Source organism: Macrosteles quadrilineatus, unplaced genomic scaffold (genome assembly GCF_028750875.1).
Source record: "Macrosteles quadrilineatus isolate MER2022 unplaced genomic scaffold, UCM_ALF_1.0 Scaffold_6__1_contigs__length_79288215, whole genome shotgun sequence".
NCBI lineage: Eukaryota > Metazoa > Arthropoda > Insecta > Hemiptera > Cicadellidae > Macrosteles > Macrosteles quadrilineatus.
This window is the reverse complement of record NW_026542599.1, coordinates 70,303,320-70,328,263: the sequence shown is the minus strand read 5'-3', so window position 1 is coordinate 70,328,263 and position 24,944 is coordinate 70,303,320. Positions and strand designations below refer to the sequence as shown.

Below are 24,944 nucleotides of genomic sequence, written 5' to 3'. Positions count from 1 at the left end.
GTGCACCGGACAGAACTAACAATAAAATTGGCTTCAGCTGTTCCGTAAGGGTGGGAAATGAAATATACTAAGGGAGTATGTTTTATCTACGATTTTACTGATTCCATCAAGTCCCGGAAAGACAAAATATCAAGTTTAAGATTTGTGTACATGTGTTATAACTGCCAGGTACTATTTTCTTGACTTAGTTGTGTATGTGGTTTTACTTCCTTCACGCATTAAAAAGAATATTGTACCACAACAATGGTGAGAAAAGTTTTCATAATTGAACAAACATTGACACCACTCAAGAAATCTACAAATTGAATGTGCTACTTTTGGTGTCCATTCAAAGCTTGAAACTAAACTCCCTGCTGTTTAAAACCCACACATGACATAATGTGCAAATCAATTGACAGTGAAGGCAAATAATTTTCAATTTTTTTGGAGGAAAAGTTTTTCTTATTTTAGCATTTGCATAAAATACGTACAAAATCCAAAACACCAGACACATACTTGCTTATGATGTGTCATAAGTAGGACCAAGGAACAAGTCAAACAAAACAAAACTTTATAAAAACAACTTTACTTGTTCGAAATTATAAAAAACACTTGAGATGTTAAATTACGCAAAAAGTGCAAAGTAGTTATATTCAATTAAGTAGTTTTGAAATTGTACAAAATTGTGTGGCTTAGGCAATTCAAGCTCATACGTACAATTTGTTTATTACCCAATGAAAAATAGTAGGACTCCTATTATCTGAACTCCAACCATACGAAGCGCTTACAAAAAGAATTATACAAAACCTTAAACTACGGTAATACAAAATTTTATTAGGGAGAAGCCAAAATCACAGAAAAACCTGAACATCTTCCACGAACATCATCACTGTCTGCCACAGTTATGGGAACTTCATCCGCTATCACGGTAAAAGATTTTTGAGACATCTTCTGCGACTGTGATGGTAAAAAGCTCAACTCAGCGTATTTTCTATTAATACCCCAAATTTAAGTAAAAAAATCATCCAAAATGTTAATTTTCCGTTGTGTTGGCTTCAATTGATTTGGAAAGTTGGAGTTCTGGTTTAGTACTAAACTTACAACAAGTAACATATTTCAAGTAAAAATTTGTCACTTACTAATATCTCGAATACACATAAACAAGTCATATTTTGAACTACACATAAACATATAACTTTTTTTCATTGCCTCAATCTTACTTTGGCATGAGTAACAATAGCATTGGTCTGAAGCACCGAGAAAAGTGATGGAAGAGTTGTTTCGTAATGGTAAATAAACAGACCTATAACTAGAACGTCTTATCGCGTATAAACTAAAAATCAACTTATAAACGTAACAAAAACAAAAAATCGTTCTTATAGCTATGTGTGTAGGTACAATACAAACTGCTCACATCGCACCGGGGCATGTGATATAAATTGTCCTCAAAACAAGATCTGTTCCACTAACAAAGGCACTAATGTTTTTTTCAGTCTTGCCTCCGCAGGACCCAGGAATGCATGTATCACATGAAAAATCACAGTTCGCCACGTTTTGCTCACGATTAGGAAAATCACCACACACACACACACCAGTTTGAACAATCACCATACTTCTTCGGTTTCTGCGGCCTGTGGTTGAGGCCCACTGTTGAATGAGTCCGCCTGAAACGTAATATAACGTTGTCAGTAGGGATCATATTAATTGTATTTTTCCAAATTAAATCCAATAGTAAAGCACAAACTCCCTAACAGTATTTCTAAAAGGAGATATTTACTTCCCACCTAAGAATTACTACAGCACCTAACAGAAGGAAAAGAGTTTTAAACCCTCTCTCTTCCTTAGTTGAAAATGCTGTCAGTGACAGTGAAATATTCTAATGTTTTGTGTATATAGTGTAAAGTTTTGTGTTTCTTATGTCAGATTGGACTCTTTCCGATACAGGTAAGTCTGCTTTTCTCTCAAAAAACCTAAAAATCTAGGCCCATGTGTTTTATGTTAAACCCTCAATGTCACAGTAATGTATGATGAAATATTAACTTAAGAGTCAATAGTTTTGCATTTTTGTTGACCGTCAGATACCAGCTAAACAACAGTTGTCCTAGCACAGATCAGCAAAAACATGCGTTCACTTGAAGCATATTAATCATGCACTGTAAGCTTGATTACCGAGGAAAAAATTGTATGTGAATTGCTTTTCGGATTTTTAAAACTTTTGCTTTAGAGGTTGAAAAAAATCACAGTTTAATAATTATGTGGATTGACGAAATAATAATTAACATTAAAAAGTAAATCGCAAATTGCGGTTTCAATAGTTTTAAAATGAGATATTTTAAATTTGTTTTACTTTAATAAACAATGCCATAATATGCTTCAACCATTAACATTGCTGTTATGGACAGAAAATCCAAGATGGCAGGCGGTCCTGCCGACTCTTGAGACAACAAGATAACACACTCAAACTCTTTAAAAAAAGCCCCCAAACTGACAGACAGAAAAATATCTCAAGCTTTGGAGAATTAACTATTTCCTTGGTAAAAATTATAAAAATATAAGTAATAAATATTGAGGATTACTATATTCTGAGGGTTTTCGGTGACATTCGGGAACCAACTGAAATACCGGTTATCCGGGACATCAGTAATAGTGAACTGAAGACACCCTACACAACTACTTGGCAAACGTCATTTCACTGGTTTAATTTTTGATATTGGATAAGTTTCAAATGACCCCGTGCATACTATAGCCAAGCAAACACTTGACCATGCAGACCAATTACTTGGCCGACAGTTTTAGACAGTCTCTCTCTCACCTTTCGGTAATCGTGTCCTCCGAATCCTCTGCCCTGGTAGCCGCCGCCGCCTCCGTAAGATCCTGAGTCCAACCATTCAGGCACTTCTTGTCCAGCTTGCTGTAGGATCTGGACAAAACCAACAGAATTAACAACTTTGTCCTGGAAAATGTATTGTCAATTTATACCTAGCAACTCAATATTTGTCATGAGAGCCGAAGCCCCCTGACTACATACCCGGTACCTATCGTGAGACTTACCCGGGCCCCATGATGTAGGCCGAAGCTTACGCATCAACCTTTTGCACATCATGGGCGGATGACTTAAGGTCATCAGGCTCACCGGCTGCCGAAGCAGACCCTTCGGAAAGAGGGTTGCCCCTCAATCCTAACCAGGGTTTCCGGCTACTTGTTTAAGCGTCACTCCACCTGGGTTCCACTAGGTCGGGACCTAGAGGACCATGGTAGAGCGCCCCGACGCATTTAGTGCAAGTAACACTCGGGACCTATCTAATCCCTGACAGGCAAACCCGCCATCAATAGCCAGAAGGAAGGGGACCGTCAGCGAACCCCAACCTCCCATTTACACCACTACCCGATCGAGGCCTTACCCAGTTGCTGGGAAACCAGAGATAACCAGAGCGATAGATCCCCAGATACCCCTGGCGGGCTCGGACCCAGCACCCGATCTACTTCGTTTGCCCGTCAGACCCAACATCACTGCCAGGCCATCAGGGTTTCCCAAAAGGAGGCAGGTATAGAAGTGGGACGCACCCGGATGAACCTATCCACCAGAGGTGGCGACACCCTTGACTCAATTGAGGTTCCGGGAAGAACCCCCCACACTCAAGATAACCATACCGTCCGTGCTCAGAGACAGGGATTGGTTTGCATAAGTGCCTACAAACCGTTACCCTCACACTGCGGAAAGTTACGTTGCCCTTGAGTGTCCCCGTGAGCTACGGGTACTTGCCCGTTTTCACCTCCAGGAAAGGTTACTTCCAAAGTCGAGGATTTGCCACACTGAATGCTGGTCGCACACAACAAACAGGCCGAAGCCCAAAGAACCACAGACACAGGTAGGTTAGAGAATATGATGCACTTCCATCTCTCCTAGAGCTAAACACCCCTCTATCCTGGATAAAGGAATGTCACTGGGACCCAATGCCCAGTCGTCCATGTCTGTGGCCTACTTGAAAATGCCGATACCAACACCGAGCAGTTACCTCCCCTTTGGGGGCTAGGTTTTTCACCTCCCAGGACGAGGCTACTTCCAAAGTCGAGGATATGCCTTACAAAATGTCAGTCGAACACAACAGGTAGGACGAGCCCGAAGAACTCAAGTCACAACCACAAGCTACAGGCAGGTGAAAGATCTATGAACTTAATCAACACTAGCAGAGCTGAACACCCCACCACCCTGAATGGAGGGAATGTCACTGGGTACTCTCACTTTGGGTACAACCCAAAGAGGCTGGCTTGTCCAGTCGTCCATAGCTTGTGGCCTACCTGAAGTGCCGGTTCCAACACCGGGCAATTACCTCCCCTCTGGGAGAGCTAGGGTCCGCGTGGTCGCCAGGCCACGTACCCACGCAAGCGTGGGCCCCCTGCGGGTTTATACCTAGCAACTGCTTTGAAAAGATATCTGATGTTCACAACTATTGTACTAGATCTAAACATAATCTGTCTACACTAAGGCATAAGTATACAGCCACTCAAAATAGTTTTGAGTAGGCCTACCAAGGTGTTAAAATGTACAATTTCTTACCTGCATCCATCAAAAACCTGTGTGTTTCAAAATTTAATCAAGTTTTAAAAACTACTCTAACCTAGGCTTGCCTGTATAAAAATGAAGAGTACTTTAGTTTAGAGTTTTAGTTATTTTGGTTGCCATCTTGATTTTTTTTCTTTTGACGACTGTCATGAACTTTGTTACTTAGTTTTAACGACAATAAAGCATTTCATTTGTTGTGTTTTAAAAAAACTTAGTTTCTGGAAGGAAATAATGTTATGGATTGATTACTAGCCCTAAAATTTAATTGTGTAATTTTTTAGTTAAAACATTCAAAATCGGGAAAAAAGTATTTCCCTAATCCTAAAAAAGTTTCAGATAGCCATAAGTCAAAATTATTTTTTTCTATCGTACATGTAACATAATACAGAATTGTGTCTAATGATGTAAACTCATCTAAATAAAAATACCCTTGCTGCAGCAAACCTGCCGACATCTTGATCCAGCATAACTTTTTTTTTCAAGACTTTGTGCCTGTTTAGATTCAAAAAAGGAACCTTCTAAATTTTGTATTTATTTCATGGTGATCACCCAAAGTACTTGAAGAACTAATATTACTCTTTATCAAGTTAAACAATTAAAAAATATATAAACTATACACGGTTAACCTCTTGAATCCCACGAACGCGCCCGCGCGTCCGGCCGGTAGCCCTGCTACCAGCCCACTGACGCGCCGGCGCGTCCTAGTGTAGTTTGAATTTGCCGCGCTTGGCAAGCAAACCGAAGAAGAAGAAAGGTTGCCTTGTTTAGTACTGCCGTGTTGGCAATAACCTGCTCTTTCGTGTGGTATATTTCGTTTTGCGATATTCCCAACGGCATCACTGCAGCAATCATTCGAAGTCAGCTCTCATTTGTCAGCTGTGTGATCATTCGCTGCTGTTTATTTACTAGCTTGTTGCCGTGCTCTGTTATGAGTTTTCTGTAAACAATGTCGAATCGTGCGGGTAAATCACTTCAAGATGATGAAATATGTGAATATTTAGGGAATGACAACCTTAGTGATGTTTCCGGAATAGATTTCGACGATGAATTGTATGACGAATTGGATGTATTGTGTGACATCGGACCGTCAATGGAGGATGTTTTCGATACTTCACTCTCGAATACGCCAGTGAGTAATATTGATCGTGATATTGATGTACATCCTAATGATATCATTACCAGTGCCAGCACTGAAAGTGTACCATATTTAGACATTAGTGTTGAAAATGATCCAACCATTCCTAGTACCAGTAATAATGATATCCCTGATAGGCCTATTATAAACTTAGATGTTCTCCCCGGTCCCAGTGGTGATGGTTCACATAAACCTAGGCCTAGGCCTACTCAAAAGCGGAATGAACACACCGCTAATTCCTCTAACAGTGCTAGAGATAAGGATACTAGGCCCTCGAAAAAGAGGAAAACTAAAACCCCTAAAAAACCTCCAATTACTTTTCCATGGGTAAATGACAAAAATTTTTCACCTAACCTTTTTGATTTTGACAGCTCCAATACTGGAGTAAACAATGACAGTGGTCTTGACGAAACATCGTCCAATCTCAAGTTTTTTTTGGAGCTATTTACCTTGGATTTAGTGGATCATATTGTTGATCAAACAAACCTTTACTTTACTGAAGTAGTCTCACGCTTACCTAACGTTTCACAAAGTGAAATCTCAAACTGGAAACCTACAAATAGGAATGAAATCTTGAGTTTCCTTGCTTTATGTATACTTATGTCCCACGTACGAAAGAATGAAATTAGAGAGTACTGGTCATCAGATAGCCTTATAGAGACAAAAATATTCAGAGAGGTTATGCCAAGGAATAGGTTCCAGGCTATTTTGCGGATGTTACATTTCAATAACTCCGTTGTTACTAACCAAACATCACTTGGTAGACTACATAAAATCAATCCAATCTTGTGTTCTTTGAACAAACAGTTTGCAGATACGTTTACTCCATTAGAGAAGCTGGCTATAGACGAAACTCTTTTCTTGTACAAAGGAAAGTTGGCCTTCCGGCAATACATTCCCAAAAAAAGGGCCAGGTTTGGAATTAAACTTTTTGTTTTATCTGACTGTAAGACCAGCATGGTTATTCACATTTTGCCTTACGTTGGAGCTGAAACACGTTTGAACTTCCCTGGCATAGAAGGTATAGGGATTACAGGGCAAGTTGTGCTCACCCTCTTGGAGCCTTTTTTTGGCCTCGGTCATAAGGTTTACCTGGACAATTGGTACGTCAGCCCTAGCCTAGCAATGGAACTGTATAAACACAAAATAAACATGTGTGGTACTGTATTGCCAGATAGGCAAGGTTTGCCTAAGAAGTTACCCAATGTTAAAACTGGCCAGGTTGACGTACACCACACGGAGGTGATGATGTACGAAAGATGGCAGGACAAGCGGGAGGTGAGGGTTTTGACCACGATGCATACATATGGACTAGAAGAAACTGGTAAAACCAACTGGGAAACTGGATCTAAAATAACTAAGCCAAAAAGTGTTTTAGATTATAATAAGAACATGGGTGCTGTTGACATTGGGGACATGGAGTTGTCCTTCAATGTCACAGCAAGAAAAACCATCAAATGGTATAAAAAATTATTTTTCCACCTCCTAGACGTTTCCATAAGAAATGCCCACATTTTGAAAAAGATAAAAACAGGCAAGAAACCCCACCTCTCCGACTTCAGGAAGGAGCTTGTTCGAGAAATTCTTCAGGTCTATTGCCCTACAAGAATCAAACCACAAGGTGTTCGACCATCCTCTGGCGAAACACCACTTCGCCTGACGCAAAGGCACTTTTTGGAGCCCATCCCTGCAATTGCTGGAAATCCTCGCCCAAGAAGGAAATGCCATGTTTGTATGCACACCAAGAGGAGGCCCCAAAAACGGCAGGATACCTATTACATGTGTGCTCCATGTAATACCCCTCTGTGTATCCATCCATGCATGCAAGAGTTTCACACGCTTCAGCAGTTCTGACAGGTAAGATAGTTCTACACTAATGTTATTTTCATTGGGATTTATAATCTGTAATTATACTTAGGTACCTAATGAGTAAAGATTTATCAATATTGTTTGTTTATTGTTGGTTTATTGCATACTACATACACTTATTTGTTCATGAACTTATTTGCAAATTTTCTCAAAAGGCTGCAGAAAATCAGTTTTGTGTTGTTTACGGCGTTTTATATTGCAGTTTATAAAAAAGTACCTATATAAAATTCAACATGTACCCTAGATATATTTCTATGTAGGGAATTAAATTCTCTACATAATTGGTATAACTATTAGTCCAAAAAGTGTTTTGCTTATTTTTAATGTGAGCTTACTTTAAAAAAAATTTTTCTTTTATATATATAGATATTGCATGTATAAAAAAATGTTGTAAATGTTTTACCATGTTTTTTTATATTATTTTCAGATTCTACTGTTTATTCTGAACAAAATAAGTATTTAAACATTGTTGTATTTGCTCAATTCTTAGATTTTTTATAATTTTTTTAAACAATGTCTGCGAATTCACTAAATAAACCCGGGTTGGGGCTAAGGCCAGTACTAACAAAAGCCGGGATTCAAGAGGTTAAAACACCAATCTCGGCAAAATTACTTTTAGTTGCATCAGACCATCTATTCGGATAACTTGTTTTTGATTTTTTAAATTGTTACTAGATGTGCAACAGTAGACTCTCAGTAATCCGTCAGATATAGGACCGTGATACTGCTGGATTACTGGAATGTCATCAATAAAAACTCGTAAAATGCACAAAACAAGTATTATATTGTGTGTACCAATACCCGACACGTCTGCAAAGACCGGAATCGGAAACCACTATTGGCAAGATTGTGCATAATCAACATACCTTTACAAGGTCAGGTGCCAAGGGACTGTCTGCGTCAGCATCGTAGAAGGACGTAGCCTTTCCTCGGTTGCCCACTCTCCCAGTACGACCAATGCGGTGGACGTACTCATCAATAGATTTGGGCATGTCATAGTTTATTACATGGCCTACACCCTTGATATCTGAAACAAAGAATAAGCACATTGTTTATTATCAAAAGCCTATCTCATGCAGCCAACAACTAATGTCGGGACCACGTAAGTTTGCGGTTGAGGGAGGAGCCTAATTACCATATGGTTTTGAATGACCCAATGAGAACCGTGCGGTGTTGCCAAATCTAATAAATAATACCAGCTGATTTGAAAATATTGCTTAGTATATTTTAATTAGTATTGCCAACGGGCGATGTGGCAACGTCACACTAGCCTTGTCTTGTGATTGGCTGCCACCAACTGCAAACTTGTACGTCGTCCCGACAATAATTAGGTAATTGACTTTGAAAAGTACAAGTACACTTCACATCCATTTGTTAAGTCTGAAGCCAGGTTTGACTTCTGCAACTTGGTGATGGCAATGGCCATCACCAATTGTTACACCATTTGTTACGTATAATTTTGTTTTTATTCAAGGAAAGGCTATAAAACCAGGATTTTGAATAGTAGAATAACAGGGAATATCATATTTTGTCAGTCTTTGTTATTTAGATGTTTTCATGTTAACACCAAACTCAAACAACAATTTTTTATAGTTTTTACACTAGAAAGAACCACCTTGTGTTGTGTTAAATAGTAAAGTGTGTTGGTTTAGCATAATTTTACTGTTTTTAATTCCCTTTGTACTCTTTAAACATATATTTGACAAGCATTTGACTTCCTAATGTGTTACCATAACTCCTAACCTCAAAATCTAAACAGCCTGCAGTTTTATCTAAAATTCTTGTTAACCAAGGTAGCCTCGGACCCAACAACTTCGGTTAATCAGGAGTGTACTGTAGTGTAAGTTATTACGTGTTTCTTGTGCCGGAGTGCACTCTTTCCCATTAAGATAAGTCTGCTATCCTAAAATCCTAAATCTTTTACAGAGTTTTGGAACAAAATACTATTTTAAACTAAAAGTTTAGTGTACTCACCCAGTCCTCGAGCAGCTACAGCCGTAGCCACCAACACCCTCATCCTGTTGAACTTGAAATCGTTCAAAGCCGTTTCACGTTCTCTTTGTTGTCTGTCTCCGTGAATACTTGTCGTTGGGATCTGTTGTTCTGACAAGTAGACTGCGATGAAATCTGCGTTTCTCTTAGTCTCTACGAAGACTAACACCTTGTCATCTGTAATTAAACACAAGATTCAGAATAGCCGTGTAACAAGCAGGTATTTTACCAAATGATTTCTGTAATATACAGCGAGAAGTTAAAAATACTATCTATAATCTTCTATTATAGAATACAGTAGAACCCTGGTTAACCAAAATAAAGGGGGGAGAGCCGTTTCGGATAGCCAATTTTTTGGTTAACCCATCATAGGCTAAAAATAGCCAATGTATCAACAAAGTGTGTAGGAAAAATGAATTCAAGAGAATGTCTACGTAATTCAGTGTTTTAATTCAGCTACAAAAATGTAACAATGGGATAGGAAATACTTTAAACCAGACAACTAAAGTTATTTAAGCATTTTACAGCCCTTTAAACCGAATTCGGTTAACAGGGATTCTACTGTAGAAAGAAAGAGGATAGCAGCTAGCTTACCTCAGAAGAAGTACAGGCACACAATATTTCAACCCCTGAGGGACTTTGTCAAGTGTAGAGAAAGAGGAATTATTATTTTGGCTTTTTTTCTACACTTGACAAAGTCTCTCATGGGACAAAGTATTGTGTGTCCTATGGCCTACCTGTACCCCTAAAGACAATCTATTGTAAACTGAGAATCATTCAAGTTGAATCAACTTTTATAGTACAGTAGAGTCCCGCAAACTCGGCTCTCGATAACCCGGCCATCACCTGGCTTAGAAAATTAGTGATTTTTTGAGTCCTTGTTAAAAATGGACTCAAGCCAGCTCAAGCAAATCATTCGCAACTCATACCAAGGATTTGTTGTACTATATCTGATGACTTAAATACCGACTTGTATTATAAATATAAATAAAAAAGGCGGTTAAACTTAAAAAATTGTATTTTTCTTATTTTAAACCCTTGTTCCTGATAACCCGGCATTTCACAAACTCGGCATCCTTCCAGTCCACATTACGCCGAGTTTGCGGGACTCTACTGTATTAGAAAAATCAATTAAAAATATAATTTTGACTAGCACAGCTATGTTAAATGAGAAAAAAAAATATTAACAACATCTTGGTCCATGTATATAGGATGAGGACTCACCGTTCTGCATAAGCAGTTCTCTTAGTTTGTTCCGTTTTTCGTTTCGAGCAACCTGATAAAAGACTTGCTCGACGTCAGCACAAGCTCCACCCACAATTCCGACAGCCAAGAACAGATAATCATTGAGGAAGTTGGCTGCCAAATGTTGTATCTCCTCAGGGAATGTTGCGGAGAACATGAGTGTCTGTCTTTCACCCTGCAAACATCAAACTACGGTCAACTAAACATTATGAATATTGTGACACTTTATGAGAAACTGAGGCCCTAGTTTGGCTAACACACTTCGTCGCAGACCATCTCTTGAGGCACTTCGGATTTTGCGGGATTTTATTTTAAATCGGCGATAATCAGAAATTCATTTGATTAGTATTCATGTAGGGGAATAAATTTATTTTCATGTTATATAGTTGGTATGTAGGTTTTATGTGTTTGAAAAATAATATACATGTGTGAATAAAAAAAGTTTTCCCTAGAAAAATATAAACATTTTTTAATTAAATATTTATTGCAATGATAATTTTCCATGAACAACTCTTACTTCATTTGATACAGGTTATTAACTATGCATCAGTATGTTTTAAGATCTTAAATCTTGTAACCGGTAATGGAGAAGTCTAAAAATATCGGCTAATCGTGTAAAGTACTGTCTGTATTATCATTACCTTGCACTGCAATCCATGCCAGACATGAAACATGTTTTTAAGATTACACACAATGGGTAATTTGCTCCTAGTGTAATGGAGGGTAGTCTAGGCAACCTGGGAAGTATGTTGTAGGTGTTTAAATTTAAACAATGAGGGCCTTGCGCTTGGTAGCAGTCAAGTTCAATAAATAGTCCAACTGAGGTAGGGATAGGGGTCAGTCAGGCAGGGCAGGGTGGCCATAGGAGGTTTGATGAGTGTGGGTTTGGAGTGCAGGAAGTTTGTAGGGGGAAGTTGTTTTCAAAGGGATTAAGATTAAATTCCACCAAGAGTTAAACAAATATCGTTCATAACCGACAAGGTACTTGAATAAAATTACCGAACAATACTTACAGTCTTGATCATGGTTGGATGGTCCAACATCTTTTTCATGTCCTCCAGAAAACCCATGTCAAGCATACGGTCAGCTTCGTCAAGAACAAAGAACCTTACGCTCCCGAAGCTCACTTTGCCTCGGTTCACAAAGTCATTCAATCTGCCCGGAGTAGCGACCAGGATGTGGCAACCGTTCTGTTAACAATGTTCGATATATTTATAACATGAGGAATAATTACTGGAGTTTTAAACTACCTGTATTCAGTTGGAAACTAGACATTACATTTAATCAGAATTCAAATATTTTATTTTATGTGATGCAGTTTTCAAAACAGTTGATAAGTAAAGCTATTCCAGTAGAGTACTAAAGGTTGTATTGTAATGAATGCCAAATGGCTGAAGGAGTTGTTTGTAAAGGGACGTTTCAGCTAGCTCACCATAAGGAGCCAGGGCTTAGATACCTAAAAAAAGGTCACCAAATACACTGATATTTCCTACTATAGGCCGTTCACAAAATTTAGGCAGTTTAAGAGCAAGTTCCCCCACACACTTTTTTGCTCAATTTATGTTGCCGCTGATTGATATTTTAGTTTAGTAAATGAGTTATAATAATCACTTCTTCAGAGAATTTGAGAAAAACTAAGTAAAGGTTTCCCTTTAAACTACTCGCTAGCTAAACTCCTTATAAAACAAATACAGAACTTGAAACTCCTTTAAATAAAATCCCTGTACAATTTTTCTTTTAAGTATCGAACATCAATGTAATTACTGCTACAAGTTATCCAAAGTTAATTTCCACATACAACAAGAACTTTATGGACATGAAAGCTGAATAAAGCTGATTTATACTCACGATTAGCTTAGAAACCTGGTAGTTGGTACCAGTTCCTCCGTAGGAGATGCATATTTTCAGAATGGATCCTTTGGCGAACTTCCTCGCCTCGTCGAAAATTTGAATTGTCAATTCTCGTGTCGGTGAAACAATTACCACCTGAGGTTCACAAGTATCGCCGTCAAAGACTAGATCTGATGGTTCGTTCATCAACTTGTGTATCATCGGAATCAAGAATGCGGCCTGTAACAAAAAACATCTCAACATTAATTATACTTCAGTCATTAAATTATTTGAACAATTTTACATTTTGTACAAGACAGCTAAATTTAAACAATTAGTTGAAGATGAACGGAGCAACAAAACCATCTTTAGCTCTGACTTTGCTGCGGATTACCCAGCGCAATGTGTGCTATTTCACATACCTGCTAGGAACTACCACTGGATAAAATGTGGATCACTTTGTATGTACAGTAAATTACTGGAGTGTTTAGTAGCGCTAACTTGACACAGACCTGCATCTGCATTTAAGTATGTTGTCCGTTTTAGAATGAAAATGTTGTAGTTGAAATGATCCTGCTGCTTTCAATGATTAAAAATTTATGATTTCGCTGTAATCACAGAATATCATCGACATGACTGAGGGAGGCAATCACGTTTCCACCTTGTGCAGAACATGTTCTTGATTTAGTCGCGACCATGAAGAAAACACAGAAACACTGAAATTGCAGTCCTGACCATCCCTACAATAACTTATCTAAAATAAATAATAAACATATCTATTAAAAACATCAGTATTGTCATGCTTACCGTCTTTCCAGACCCGGTCTGGGCGCAGGCCATGAGATCTCTCCCTGCCAACACATATGGGAGCGCATGTTTCTGTATGGGAGTTGGCTTCTTGTAGCCGGACTTGCGGATGTTGTCCATCAGCAACGGGCGCAGATTTGCGTCATCAAACTCTCTGAGTGGCTCCAATTTGTTATTTCCAGTCACCTAAAGAATTTTTCATCACATTAATGAAATGTACAAAAAATAAAAGTAGGCCTACTTATAGAATCAATTTCGAAAATTCATAGAAAACAAACTTGAGTGCACCTTTTACCTTTTACAGTTTTCAATGATTTCCAATAACATCTCGACAACATAGCCAACAAAACAGTTACGAGTGAAAGTGAGTAGAAAACAAAAAGCTTACTTTGACTTTGATGTTTTCGTAGGCATCAAAGTTGATACCACTAGAGATTCCACCTCCGTACAAGGATTCATCGTCTTCCTTTGGTTCCGGTGGGATGTACAACTCAGGTCGAGGCTTTTCTGAAAAATCAAAACATTTATTAATACGGTAACAACCCACATGTGTCGATCCAAACTATTAAGGCACCATATCAAGGCATGTTATCCAGACCACACAAAAGCTAGATTGCACAATAATGTCCCGGGCTAATGCCTAGCGTTCTAGGGAAAAATATTTAAGGAATTTGAGGACTTCATATTCAATTCACTGAAAGTGCACTACTTAAGACTATTTAGTTATCACAATAACCCACCGTCTCCACCGCCTGGTTTCTCAGTCTCACACTTTTGACATTTGCTTCTAAATGCGAAATTGCTGTTCCCGCATTCGGTGTCGGGACATATCCAGTCTCCCTCTCTCCCCTCTCTCCTACCTGGAAATTCAAAACCATCAGAATGCAAGGTTACGTGGTAACACAAGTATCATGCAATATGAATGAAAAATCATTGACCAACAGCACATTAATCTTAACAAGGTGAACCTATTATTTCCTTAACGACAATAGTTTTCACTCACCTTCACCGTCTCCGTTCTCAGTTCGACCACCTCGGCCGCCAAAACCTCCTCCTCTACCTCTTCCCCTGCCACCACCAAAGGAACCTCCTTCATCATCCTCGTCGTTCTTGAATCCATAACGTCCGTTACTACTCCTATCATCTCCTCCAAATCCGCCGCCACCTCTGCTTCCAAATCCTCCGCCTCCCCTGCTTCCAAATCCTCCCCCACCTCTGCCTCCGCCTCCGAATCCGCCACCACCTTCAACAGAACACAGATTATGTAATTAAATTAGCCTTGATGATTATTTACAACTTAATATAGGCAAATCATATCTACGTGTGAACAAAAAGCCAGCCACAAATGTAATAAGAATGTAAACTCTTAAACAAACTAATTGTTTAATTAATTGTTGATTAAACAACTCTCAAACGTAATCGGTAAGGTAAACCAAATGACTTGCATCAATTCAAGATATTATTGTAAAAAAATAAATTCTTCAGTATCTGGAATCTGAGCCTGTACTAAGGCGGGGCGGGAGAGAAAACATGAAAAGAATAGGATCCAGACCTAGGTGCATAATTATTGCGAGTAGGCTTCCACTAGTTCGCGAACCAGTATGATCGGACCATAGGAACGGAGGTTTATGGGGTCAAAATTGGATACTCTCATTATTGCTCTTTAAACTTTTGCTATTTTTTTAAACTTATTTTGTAGAACTAAGGTTTGCTTGTTAATGCTTACATATTTTAATCACATTTGGTAATCTATATATTTTCATACTATAGGCCTAAACATTGCACAAAATAATCTACGTTAGCAGCCAACCAAAGTAGTCATCAAATCTAATGTTATTTAAATAGAGCATACCCTACATTTAGATATTTTCAAAGAAAATTTATGTTAATGAAAATTCAATCAGAATGTGAAAATTAGATAGTTCTGAATGTTTGCTGCAGCGTGAGGTTTTGCTTATTCAACTCTCTTTGGCACAAATTCTTTCTCATATTACAATTTTAAAAATCCTAAGAACCGCAATACTACACATTTGATTTAAATAAATTAATATCACTAAATATAACCTCTCACGTCCTTATCTTTTACTTTTAACCTACTGGTATTTGATTTTTAATATTAATTGCAAGCTATTTTAAGTATCGTACGGGGTTAAATCTAGTACGAGTTGGTTCATCTAAGGTCATTGTTTGATTCCTTACCACCACTGTTTCCATCATCCGGTTTGTCAGTCTCACATTTCTGGCATTGTTTGCGCCAGCCAAAATTGCTGTTGTTACACTCAGAATTAGGGCAATTCCAATCCCCCTCTCTTCCACCTAGAAATGGATATTTCAGTTAGTTTATTGTTGGTATAGAGGTTGATAATCTCTGCCGGTATGACTGATACACAAGATGAGGAAATAAGACCATCATGGATAAAAGACAATACTAGTACCTATATCTGAAAATTGGAAAATAGCTGATTAAGTTGATCCTTTATCTAAACATTGGTTCTGTTCCACACCCAACCACAATCCTGTTGACCATTCATTGACTCACCATTTCATTAAGATCACTATAATAGTTTCTTCTCATGCTCAAACTCGGTGCTGAAACAAGATGCTGCTAAGCGATTATCTTAAAGAAGGTAATTACTCAGGTTTGTCAGGTAAAAGTTAGTTGAAGGGTTTGTAGTGAGTGATTTAAAGAAATTCAACTAAGTATTGGCCTACCTCCTCCAAATCCTCCGCCACCTCTGCTTCCGCCTCTACTTCCAAATCCGCCGCCGCCTCTACTTCCAAAACCACCACCACCTGCAACCAAACAGAGGATACGTTATTAAATTAGCCTTTTAACAATTTGGATGGTGAATATTACCTTATTCAAAACAATACAAAACAGAACCCACTCAAATCCAGACCTAAGTGCATTACATATTGAGTGTAAGTTTCCACAAGTTCGCGAACCACCATGATCAGACCACTGGGAACAAAGGTTAGTGGAGTAAAAATTGGATACTCTTCATTTTTTTCTGCTTAAAAAATTACTTTTGCAATTTCATTCCAATTGTAGAATTTTCTACCTATATTTTCATAGGCTACTAAGAAAATTGCACTAAAAGATTAGGCTACCTTTTGTTAGGTTCTCTGTAGCAACCAACCTATGTTCTCATTCGACCTAATATTGTTTAATGAGGGAATAGATTTTTTAAGGAAATATCTAAAAGGAAATTGAATCAGGCAAATCCGTGGAGAAAACCGTAATTTTGAATGTTTGCTGTGGCGGCGAGTTTTGATAATTCAACTCTGAGACAAATTCTTTCTTAAATTATTATTATTTTTACATTTTATTAAAGAATTTGAAGGTTTGTAGAGACAAGTTTAGAGAGATTTAAATATTTATTGGCCTAGGCCTACCTCCTCTGTCGTCATCTCTGCCTCCTCCGAATCCGCCACCACGACCTCCTCCTCTTCCTCCGAACCCTCCTCCTCGGCCACCGCCTCTGCCTCCAAATCCACCGCCTCCTCCGAATCCACCACCTTGATTGCTGTCGTCATCAACGGGGTCGAATCCTCGTCCTTTTCCTACTCTGCTTCCAAAATCAGACTGGAAAGCGACAACTATTTATTAGTATACAAATAATGTAAAATGGACTCTTGTAGCGATATAAACATTACAAACTGAAGTGAACATTCACGGTTTTACTATTCATTGCCTACCCATTCTTCAAAACTGACATTAGGGGACAGTAACGTATCATAAGATCAAAATCTCAAAATCTATACCTATAAAATAAATGTAGTATTTTAGGGCCTAAATTAGCAAACATAATGATTAACTGGATTTAAGACTATTTGTTCCCGATTTGCGACTTCAATCTGAAAACGATTTATAACTTAGGCAATTTGCTTTATTGGGCCTAAATGACATGCCTAAGTTATTCAATTTAGAATCAGTTTTACATGACAAGGTTAACATGAATCAAAAATTAGTATTCCTGAGCATCTATTACCCTATATATAAAGTTACCTGAAAGGAAGATGCGGGGGGAGCAGCAGGAGTTGAAGGACCATCATCCCAGTCATCGTCCATGTTGAGATTCTGCAAGTCAAAAATTCTAGGCTAAGTTAGCTAAAAAAATATCCTAACTTAAGTTAGCTTAGGCCTACTTTAACGCTCTGTGTGGTGTTTAAGAGTTCTTGTAAAAATTTAATCAATTTGAAACTAGGTATACAAAGTTGAGCACTTTAGATGCATAGCCTACGCATAGGCCTACTGATTAAAAATCTTAGGCCTAATTTAACTTAGGGAGTTTCGGTCTAGACCTACTAAGTTAACTTAAGTTAAACATTTCTCAAACAGAACTTTAACCCTAGATCTGGCGGTCATTTTATTCACCAGTGGCGGTAATATTTTGGCCGTTTTGTAGTGGTACCATATATTTAGCAAAGAGCATTTATATGTGAATATAAATAGTACACACCCTATATATTTTCAGTTTCAGCTGATAAATGTAGAATATAGGCCTAATAATATAAAAATATTTTTTCTTAGCAATACGTTTAGGAGTAGGCCTAAGTAGTTTAGCAAAAGGTTTGCAAATTTTTGGATTAGGATATGCAAATTATAAATTTTGAAAGCAACCCACAAAATAATTGTTTTACAAATTTTATCTAAATGTAAAGGTTGTGTAAAATATGATTAACTTAGGCTATCTAAGAAATACATCTTGGCCTATGTTTTTTTAAATTCTCACAAAATAAAGTTAAAAACAAATTCTACATAAGTAGGCTACCTACATATTTTCTTTTTTGAAAAACTACAACGAACTTACCGTATGTATAGGAAATAATAGAATGCATTAAGCCAAACAGAAAATACATAAAATGATTCTGTACAATAGGAAAAAAAAAGATCTCTGAGGCCTGTCTGAAAATATATAGTTATAAGGCCCCGTTTATGCACCAAGAGCGGGAGCGGGGCGATAGTGGGCCCGCTCCCGCTGTGAATGGGGCTGTTTATGTACGAAGAGCGACAGCGGTAGCGGTTGGTTAAAGGAGAATGGAAGGGGGACACAGTCTTGCCAACTCAACCTCTGCCAAATAATTAACACAACTACATAATTTGTCCTAAGTGCACATGCGCGTCAAGTTGGCAACCCTGGCTTCAGCCGCTCCCGCTCCCGCCGTGCATAAACAGTCCCATTTGACTCAATGTAGTTGAAAACCGCTCTATCCCAAGCAACCGCTGCGATTTCTAACTACACAGTGGGCGAATTAGAAACCGCAGCGGGAGGTCAACCGCTACCGCTCTTCGTGCATAAACAGCCCCATTTAACTCAATGGTGTTAGAATTCTAACATTTCTCAGCAATTTACGTTGGAATATATTAAAATTTTGAAGATTTTTTTACGGAAACATAATTTTTATGACATTTTTTAAACCAAATAACTTAAGTTAGCCTAAAATGTTTACAATCAACCCCATAGATTCAGAGGTAAGTTAATTGTAGGGAATTTATTTCAGAATAGGCCTAAGTTATGTACTTAAATACTATTGTAGGTACGGTACAATTAAATTGACAATCACCAAAAACAGCTGTTTTTGTAGTCAGGTGACCAAAACTTTCCACCGCCAAAATCTATTTTGAACTCTCTAGTTTTTCAAACTAAGTTAGTAGGCCTACTAAGTTAAGCTATGTTTCTCTCTTCATAATACTCACTCAATAATGTAATTATGCATGAAAATTGGGTTTTAATACGGTTTTTTATATTTTAATAATAGAAAAAAAACTACCCATGTCGTCTTGGTACCGATAATCGACCAGCGCAACTGAGAACTCGCGTTTTAGTGGTCGAAGATCGACCTGTGCCTGATAGCCTAGAGGGTTAAGTTTTTAAGTTAAGATCTTACAATTCTTTCAGGCATCCCTTAGGAACTTCAGGGTTGTTACTTACTTACTTAAACTTAATTTTGAAAATAAAATTCCCTGACTTTTCCAGACTGATATTATACCTTTTCCAACATACCGTAAGTCGATATCGATAGTCATCACCCTGACACTGTACCGATTTTGTTGTAAAAAGGCAACAAATCAATACAGGGTAACGCGAAGAACAGTCAGCTGGTTTAAACAATAGATCAGTATAGACCAGAATGCACCACGCACTAAAGTAGGAGGGGGAATAAGGTCTAGCCGGATGGTCACTTGCTTCCAGCAGTGCCAGTTCCTATCCAAATCTCATCGTAGCTAGTTCGGTAAAATTGTTTTTCGTTCGTGGAAATTAAATTCATTTCGCGGCGTTTGGTCGGGCAATCTTATTTTTCCTTAAAATCGTACAGCCTATATCCCTAAGGGATATAATTGCCCCGCGATTGGAAATTAGTATCAGTGTCATTGTCAGAAAGTGAAAAAGTTCATTACCGGCCAACGCAGTTCCGCCATTTGAAAATTACACGTTCGTTTCACGAGTTCAATTGATCGCGTCTTGTAGAATACCGGCTAGTTACATTTCCCAATCCCTTCCCCTTTATTTGTGTCATATTTGTGGACGTCCAAACTGTAAGTAATTTGTGTTATTTATTTGTTAATTTAAGATTTCAGTGAGTCGCACCTTTGTAAATTTTTCCTGTCTTGTTTTGTCATTTCATGTAGAGTAAGCACATGTTCACAGGTTCAAATGCAAATCACTGATTTTCACATCCATTCATATTGTAGCAATCCGCTTTATTAATTAGATTGTAACAACCCTATAGTATTAAGAATAAATAGGTAAAAATGTTTTTATAGGGCAATTCAGAGTTATTTAATAAGATTTTTATAGTGTTGGAATCTTACACAGAGTCATTGTTAATTTTCATTGTTGAGCAAATGGTACAATTCTTTTAAAGAGTGTCACAGTCAGTATCTTATGGGGGAAACAAATTATTATCAGAGAAGGGAGCAGGTAGCTGGTTCGATTGATACGGAAGTGTTGTTGGAAGTTGTGCCAGTTTGAACATAGATGAACCACCAAAGTGCCAAATTAGCTATAAAATAATAAAGCAACATTCTGATAAACATTACTACGATTGAATACAATATTGTTCAATCAGTTGGACTGCGAGACGACCTTCGTTTTTAATCGTTGGCCAACGAAAGGATTTGCTTGGTACAGGTCATCTCAACCATTAGATTAAATACCACTCTTCCATTGATACTTTCGAGATCGGTGTGAAACCGCACCATACCTCCCCTTTGATAAATCCATTCAACAGTTTCAATAAAGTTCCAACTGATTGTGTATCTCTAGGTCATTTTTACTTGAAAGAACACAACAACGACTGTAATCTGAAATAAGTGTATTATTAAATTCTGTGCAATAAATTCAAATTGTTACTCACTTTTAGTTCTCAATAACCTTGGTATTCTAGTATATGAAATAGTATTTAATTGATAAACAAAAGGGTAATTCAGTAAATCGGAAGCCACTACAAAAGATCCACCTTTTAAGTGCAACACTAAACACTAGTGTAGTAGTGAGCAAAGTAAATTCAGTGTAGAATTAAGACTGGTAAATTGCTCTCATTGAAGGTATTACTTTTTGGAAGAACTGCAAACAGTGCCGAGGGCGTCCCCTAAGGACCTTTGGGGAATATTCATATTTTTCAGGGTCCACTCATATTTTTCAATAACATCAAGCTTCCACTGCCAAAAAGCTCTGTCTGATATTTTTATTTTCTAGAGTTCTTCCAACCCAGGGGCAACCAACATTTGTAAAGAATTCATTTGAGATCATTGCAAGGAGCAAATATATTTAAATATAATATTTAAATATATGAGAGTCAAAGTCTGAGTTTTTTTCTTTACAACACCCAGACTTAACAAAATTCCCTGACCTTACCAACCCTGAACTTATTCCTTAAAAGCTTAGCCTAGACTTGTTTTACGGTAACTTACTTAACCCTCCAAATGTCCATAGTTTAGGCCTTAATGTCCACCTATTTTTGGCGCATTTGCAAGGTTTTATTAAAACGGATCTGAGAAGCTTAAAACAATGTTAATTCTAATGTTCTATATACCATTTTGTTTGGAAAATCATGGGCTTCAATATTATATATAAAACATAAAGAACATTAAAAAAAAAAAAATTTTAGGTAAAAAAAAATATAATTTCAAAAATTAAAAAAAAAAATAAGTTCGCTCTCAATGAAATTGTATAAATTATAGGCCTATAAATATTTGAAAATAGCCATTTTGTTCTAAATTTTATGAGGATTACAAATATATAATAATATAAGGAAGTAGATTTGCAAATAAATAAGTTATGGGCAAAAAACAGATTTCAGTACATAGCGTTTAGCTAAGAATGCATAGCCTAACCATAGCTAGGAATCTGGCTGATAATTTACATCAATATCACTACCTACTTCTTCAGGATCATAAACCAGCACTTCAAAACCACTTAAATCTTCTTATAATGCAACACGTATATCACTAGGCTACTTTTGATTTTTAACACTAAAACAATGATAAACGTATTAAAACACATCAGTCATCGGTCCGAGGGTAACCTAGCTGTTTACAAATACACGCACGTCAGTTGTCTGCTACAATTACAATCGGCTCAGAGAACGTTCAGCGCTGAGACAGACTTCTGGAGAAAGCTTAGAATATTATGGAAAGAACGATACCTAACTCGATCCAGTTCAATCCGATTCAGTCAGTCATAGAGCCTTCGCCGTAAACGATATCTGCGTGTCGAAAAATCGACAAGTAACACTACACAAAGTGTGCTGCTTGTCGAATTTTCGTCAAGTAACACTGGGAGGGTTAAGTTAGGCCTAGGGCCTTACTGTGCGGATTATGAGCTTTACAACAATAAGTTAACTTAACCTCAGAATACTAAATAAGGCCTACAACTTAAACATCAAAAGATTAAAATTTCAATGAGAAGCGATTGGAAAATGGATCTAAGCTAACCTTGATAACTTAGGCCTAGGTAAAAACAATAAAGTTAACTTAGCCTACGTAGGGTGACAACATTTTCAGGACTCAGTTAGACCTGAGGAGATAGGCAAGACAAATTGATTCCAAATCAAAGAGGGATAAGTTAATTTGGTCTCTTGCAAATAAGTTATCCCAAGCTAGACATAGGGTAGCCTATGGTGCAACTGAGTGATGGCCTCCAGATATTAACTTAACCTAGTTTTAAGCTGGGATAGGCCTACTCTATTTCAGATCTAGGTGTCTGGTGTACACCGATGTAATAACGAAAGCAACATATTCCGAACTATTATAAGTTAGTATTAAGAAACTATATTTTAAGTGAAGTTATTTGGTTATGGGCCTAAGTTTGGCAGGACATGAGTAGACCTGCTTGAGAGGAACCTTCGTTCCGATGAGTAATAATTTGTTATTAACTCATCTGATTGTTGTAGTGAAAATAAATATTAATAGTCGTAATACTCACCTTGAGTTTATGAGCAAAAGAAAAAGCCGGGGCTCAATTAAGTCAACGTGCTCTGTAGGCTGTAACAGAGAGAAGAGGATGAAAAATGGCGATGGCGGTGGACGGTGGTGGGATGGGTTGGTTGGACTTGGACAGTGAACCAGCAACAAGGAAAAAAGAAGATAAAGATTGAGATTGCCGAAATGCCAATGCCGAACGCGAAATTGCGGATTGCCGGGTTCCGGGTTAGTTTCGTTCAGTGTTGCCAGAGTGCGCTTTCATTTCAGGCTAAATTCCCCTTCAAATCCCCACTTTGTAATGATGTAGGAATTACGTAAATTAATAAGAGTAAATATAAGTATCTTACATCCACTTTAGTGAGAGCTAAGAAGTGAGGATTGCCAAAGGCAAAAGAAAATCTTTGAATTTCTGATTAAATTAACCGCAAAATCACTGCACAGCTTTGAAATGTCCAAAACGGGTAAATTTTACTTTTTGGTCAACCCTGGTTAGCAGGTAGTTTTTGGCGCGACCGGACGTTCACTTCAGACCAGGGCAAAATTATTACGAGTTGAGCCATTGATCATAATCACAATGATATCTTTAAATAGCGTTTTATACATAATTCCTTGTTACAATTTTCGTATTACTGCGATTTTCAGTTCTTTAGTGGAGATAAAATTCATAGATAAAAAAAACATACTCTCGTCCCGTATTATATAGGTATTTTTTTAAACATTGATATTTAACCATTACTAATGGCAAACTGAACGAAAAAGACCTCTTATTGGGTGAGGGCTAAAATATGTAAATATGTAGTTACCGGCACTACAGTACATGGTCTAAAAGATTTACAAAACTTTAAGTGATTTCCAGGCATGATTTTACAGACCTGAACTAAGGCCTGATTTCGTCAGAAAAACATATATTTTTGACAATTTTGCTAGTTAGTACAGGAGTAAGTACTCTGGACTAATCTTCCTACTCAGACAAAATAATTGTGGGAACTGTAACATAATTGTCTCCCTACAAGTTGAGTCCAACCCGACTCAAATAAGTGCTTTTCCAGGTCCCTTTTCTTTTAGCAAATTTCCCATATAGGGAATAAGCTATTAATGTAGGTCTCATGGTAAGATCTAGACCCGGGACCGATTTAATTTTTTGATTTGCGCAAAAATGATCCGATTTTGATGAAATTTGGTACAAACGTGTAAACCTACGTTTATACGAACAAGTTCTTGAACTAGCATATTCAGACTATGGGAACGAGGGTTTATGGGAGTTTTACGGAGTAAAAATTGATTTTTCCCCATTTTGACCCTAAAAACACAAAATTTTATAATTTCTCTCAAAACCATTTTGTATAGCTTAGAAAAAGAAATAATTTTGTATATTGAAGCGTTGAAGTGTTTTGTATGCCCAACGGTTACGGAGATAAACAAATTTTAAATTTACCATGTTATTCTTATGGAGAATAAATAAACTGTTGTAGTTTGCTTTATGGATATTATATTTTATTCAAATTTGGCAATTTTGTTTATTTCATACTAAGCTATCATAACATTTCAATAAAAAACACACCTAAATATCTTCCCCGTAGCAGCAAACCTATGTACTCACTAAAATTAATGTAATTTAAATAGGAAATAAATCTGACAATTTTAGAAGAAATCCAGCCAGGTAATTGGAAATTCGCTTATTCTGCAGGTTTGCTGCGGCGGAGGTATTCTTGCTTGTGGCAGTCGTTTTATGTTACCTCCTCAAAATTAACTAAAAAAAAAACACAACTTTATAATTTTTTAAACAGGAAACCACAAAATGACACGGAACTGTGTAAGGAAAATTACATGGTGTCGTGTAGCCTACAACATAAGTTACCTAGTAATTTATCTTACACAGTGATTTTAGTTTCCGTGTCATAAAAATATAACTATAAGGAAAATTACTATAGTTATGTTGTAGGCTACAAACCTTTAGTTAAAACATGCCAAGTAATTTTATTTACACAGTGGTTTTAGTTTCTGTGTCACTAATGTAGTTTTATTTTTGGGGTTTCCTGTTCAACAAATTTTAAAATTTTGTTTTTGTTGAGTTTATTTTGAGGGGGTAATCA

General features: G+C 37.4%; 1 protein-coding gene across 1 annotated transcript; it reads right to left on the bottom strand.

The window, feature by feature from the left end:
* Nucleotides 1-548: 548 nt before the first annotated feature.
* LOC128996408 (ATP-dependent RNA helicase vasa-like) lies at nucleotides 549-22,986 on the bottom strand. Its single transcript, XM_054421727.1, has 16 exons — nucleotides 22,853-22,986; nucleotides 17,431-17,502; nucleotides 16,818-17,007; nucleotides 16,134-16,214; nucleotides 15,621-15,737; nucleotides 14,425-14,664; nucleotides 14,162-14,281; nucleotides 13,810-13,928; nucleotides 13,422-13,607; nucleotides 12,633-12,854; nucleotides 11,798-11,974; nucleotides 10,764-10,959; nucleotides 9,522-9,716; nucleotides 8,414-8,574; nucleotides 2,792-2,899; nucleotides 549-1,643 (listed from the first exon to the last, which is right to left on the bottom strand). Exons 2-16 carry the CDS (start codon nucleotides 17,491-17,493, stop codon nucleotides 1,584-1,586), a joined length of 2,235 nt encoding a protein of 744 aa, XP_054277702.1. The 5' UTR covers nucleotides 17,494-17,502; nucleotides 22,853-22,986; the 3' UTR covers nucleotides 549-1,583.
* Between the last annotated feature and the right edge of the window lie 1,958 nt (nucleotides 22,987-24,944).

Bases quoted from the DNA above. Each gene is read 5' to 3' on its own strand.
- LOC128996408 (XM_054421727.1), bottom strand. From the start codon at position 17,493: ATGGACGATGACTGGGATGATGGTCCTTCAACTCCTGCTGCTCCCCCC. The intron at 15,738-16,133 runs GTAGGCCAATAC...ATCCATTTCTAG, and splicing joins TGGCGGAGGATTTGGAGGAG to GTGGAAGAGAGGGGGATTGG. The intron at 2,900-8,413 runs GTATGTTGATTA...GGTTTTGTCCAG, and splicing joins TGGCACCTGACCTTGTAAAG to ATCCTACAGCAAGCTGGACA.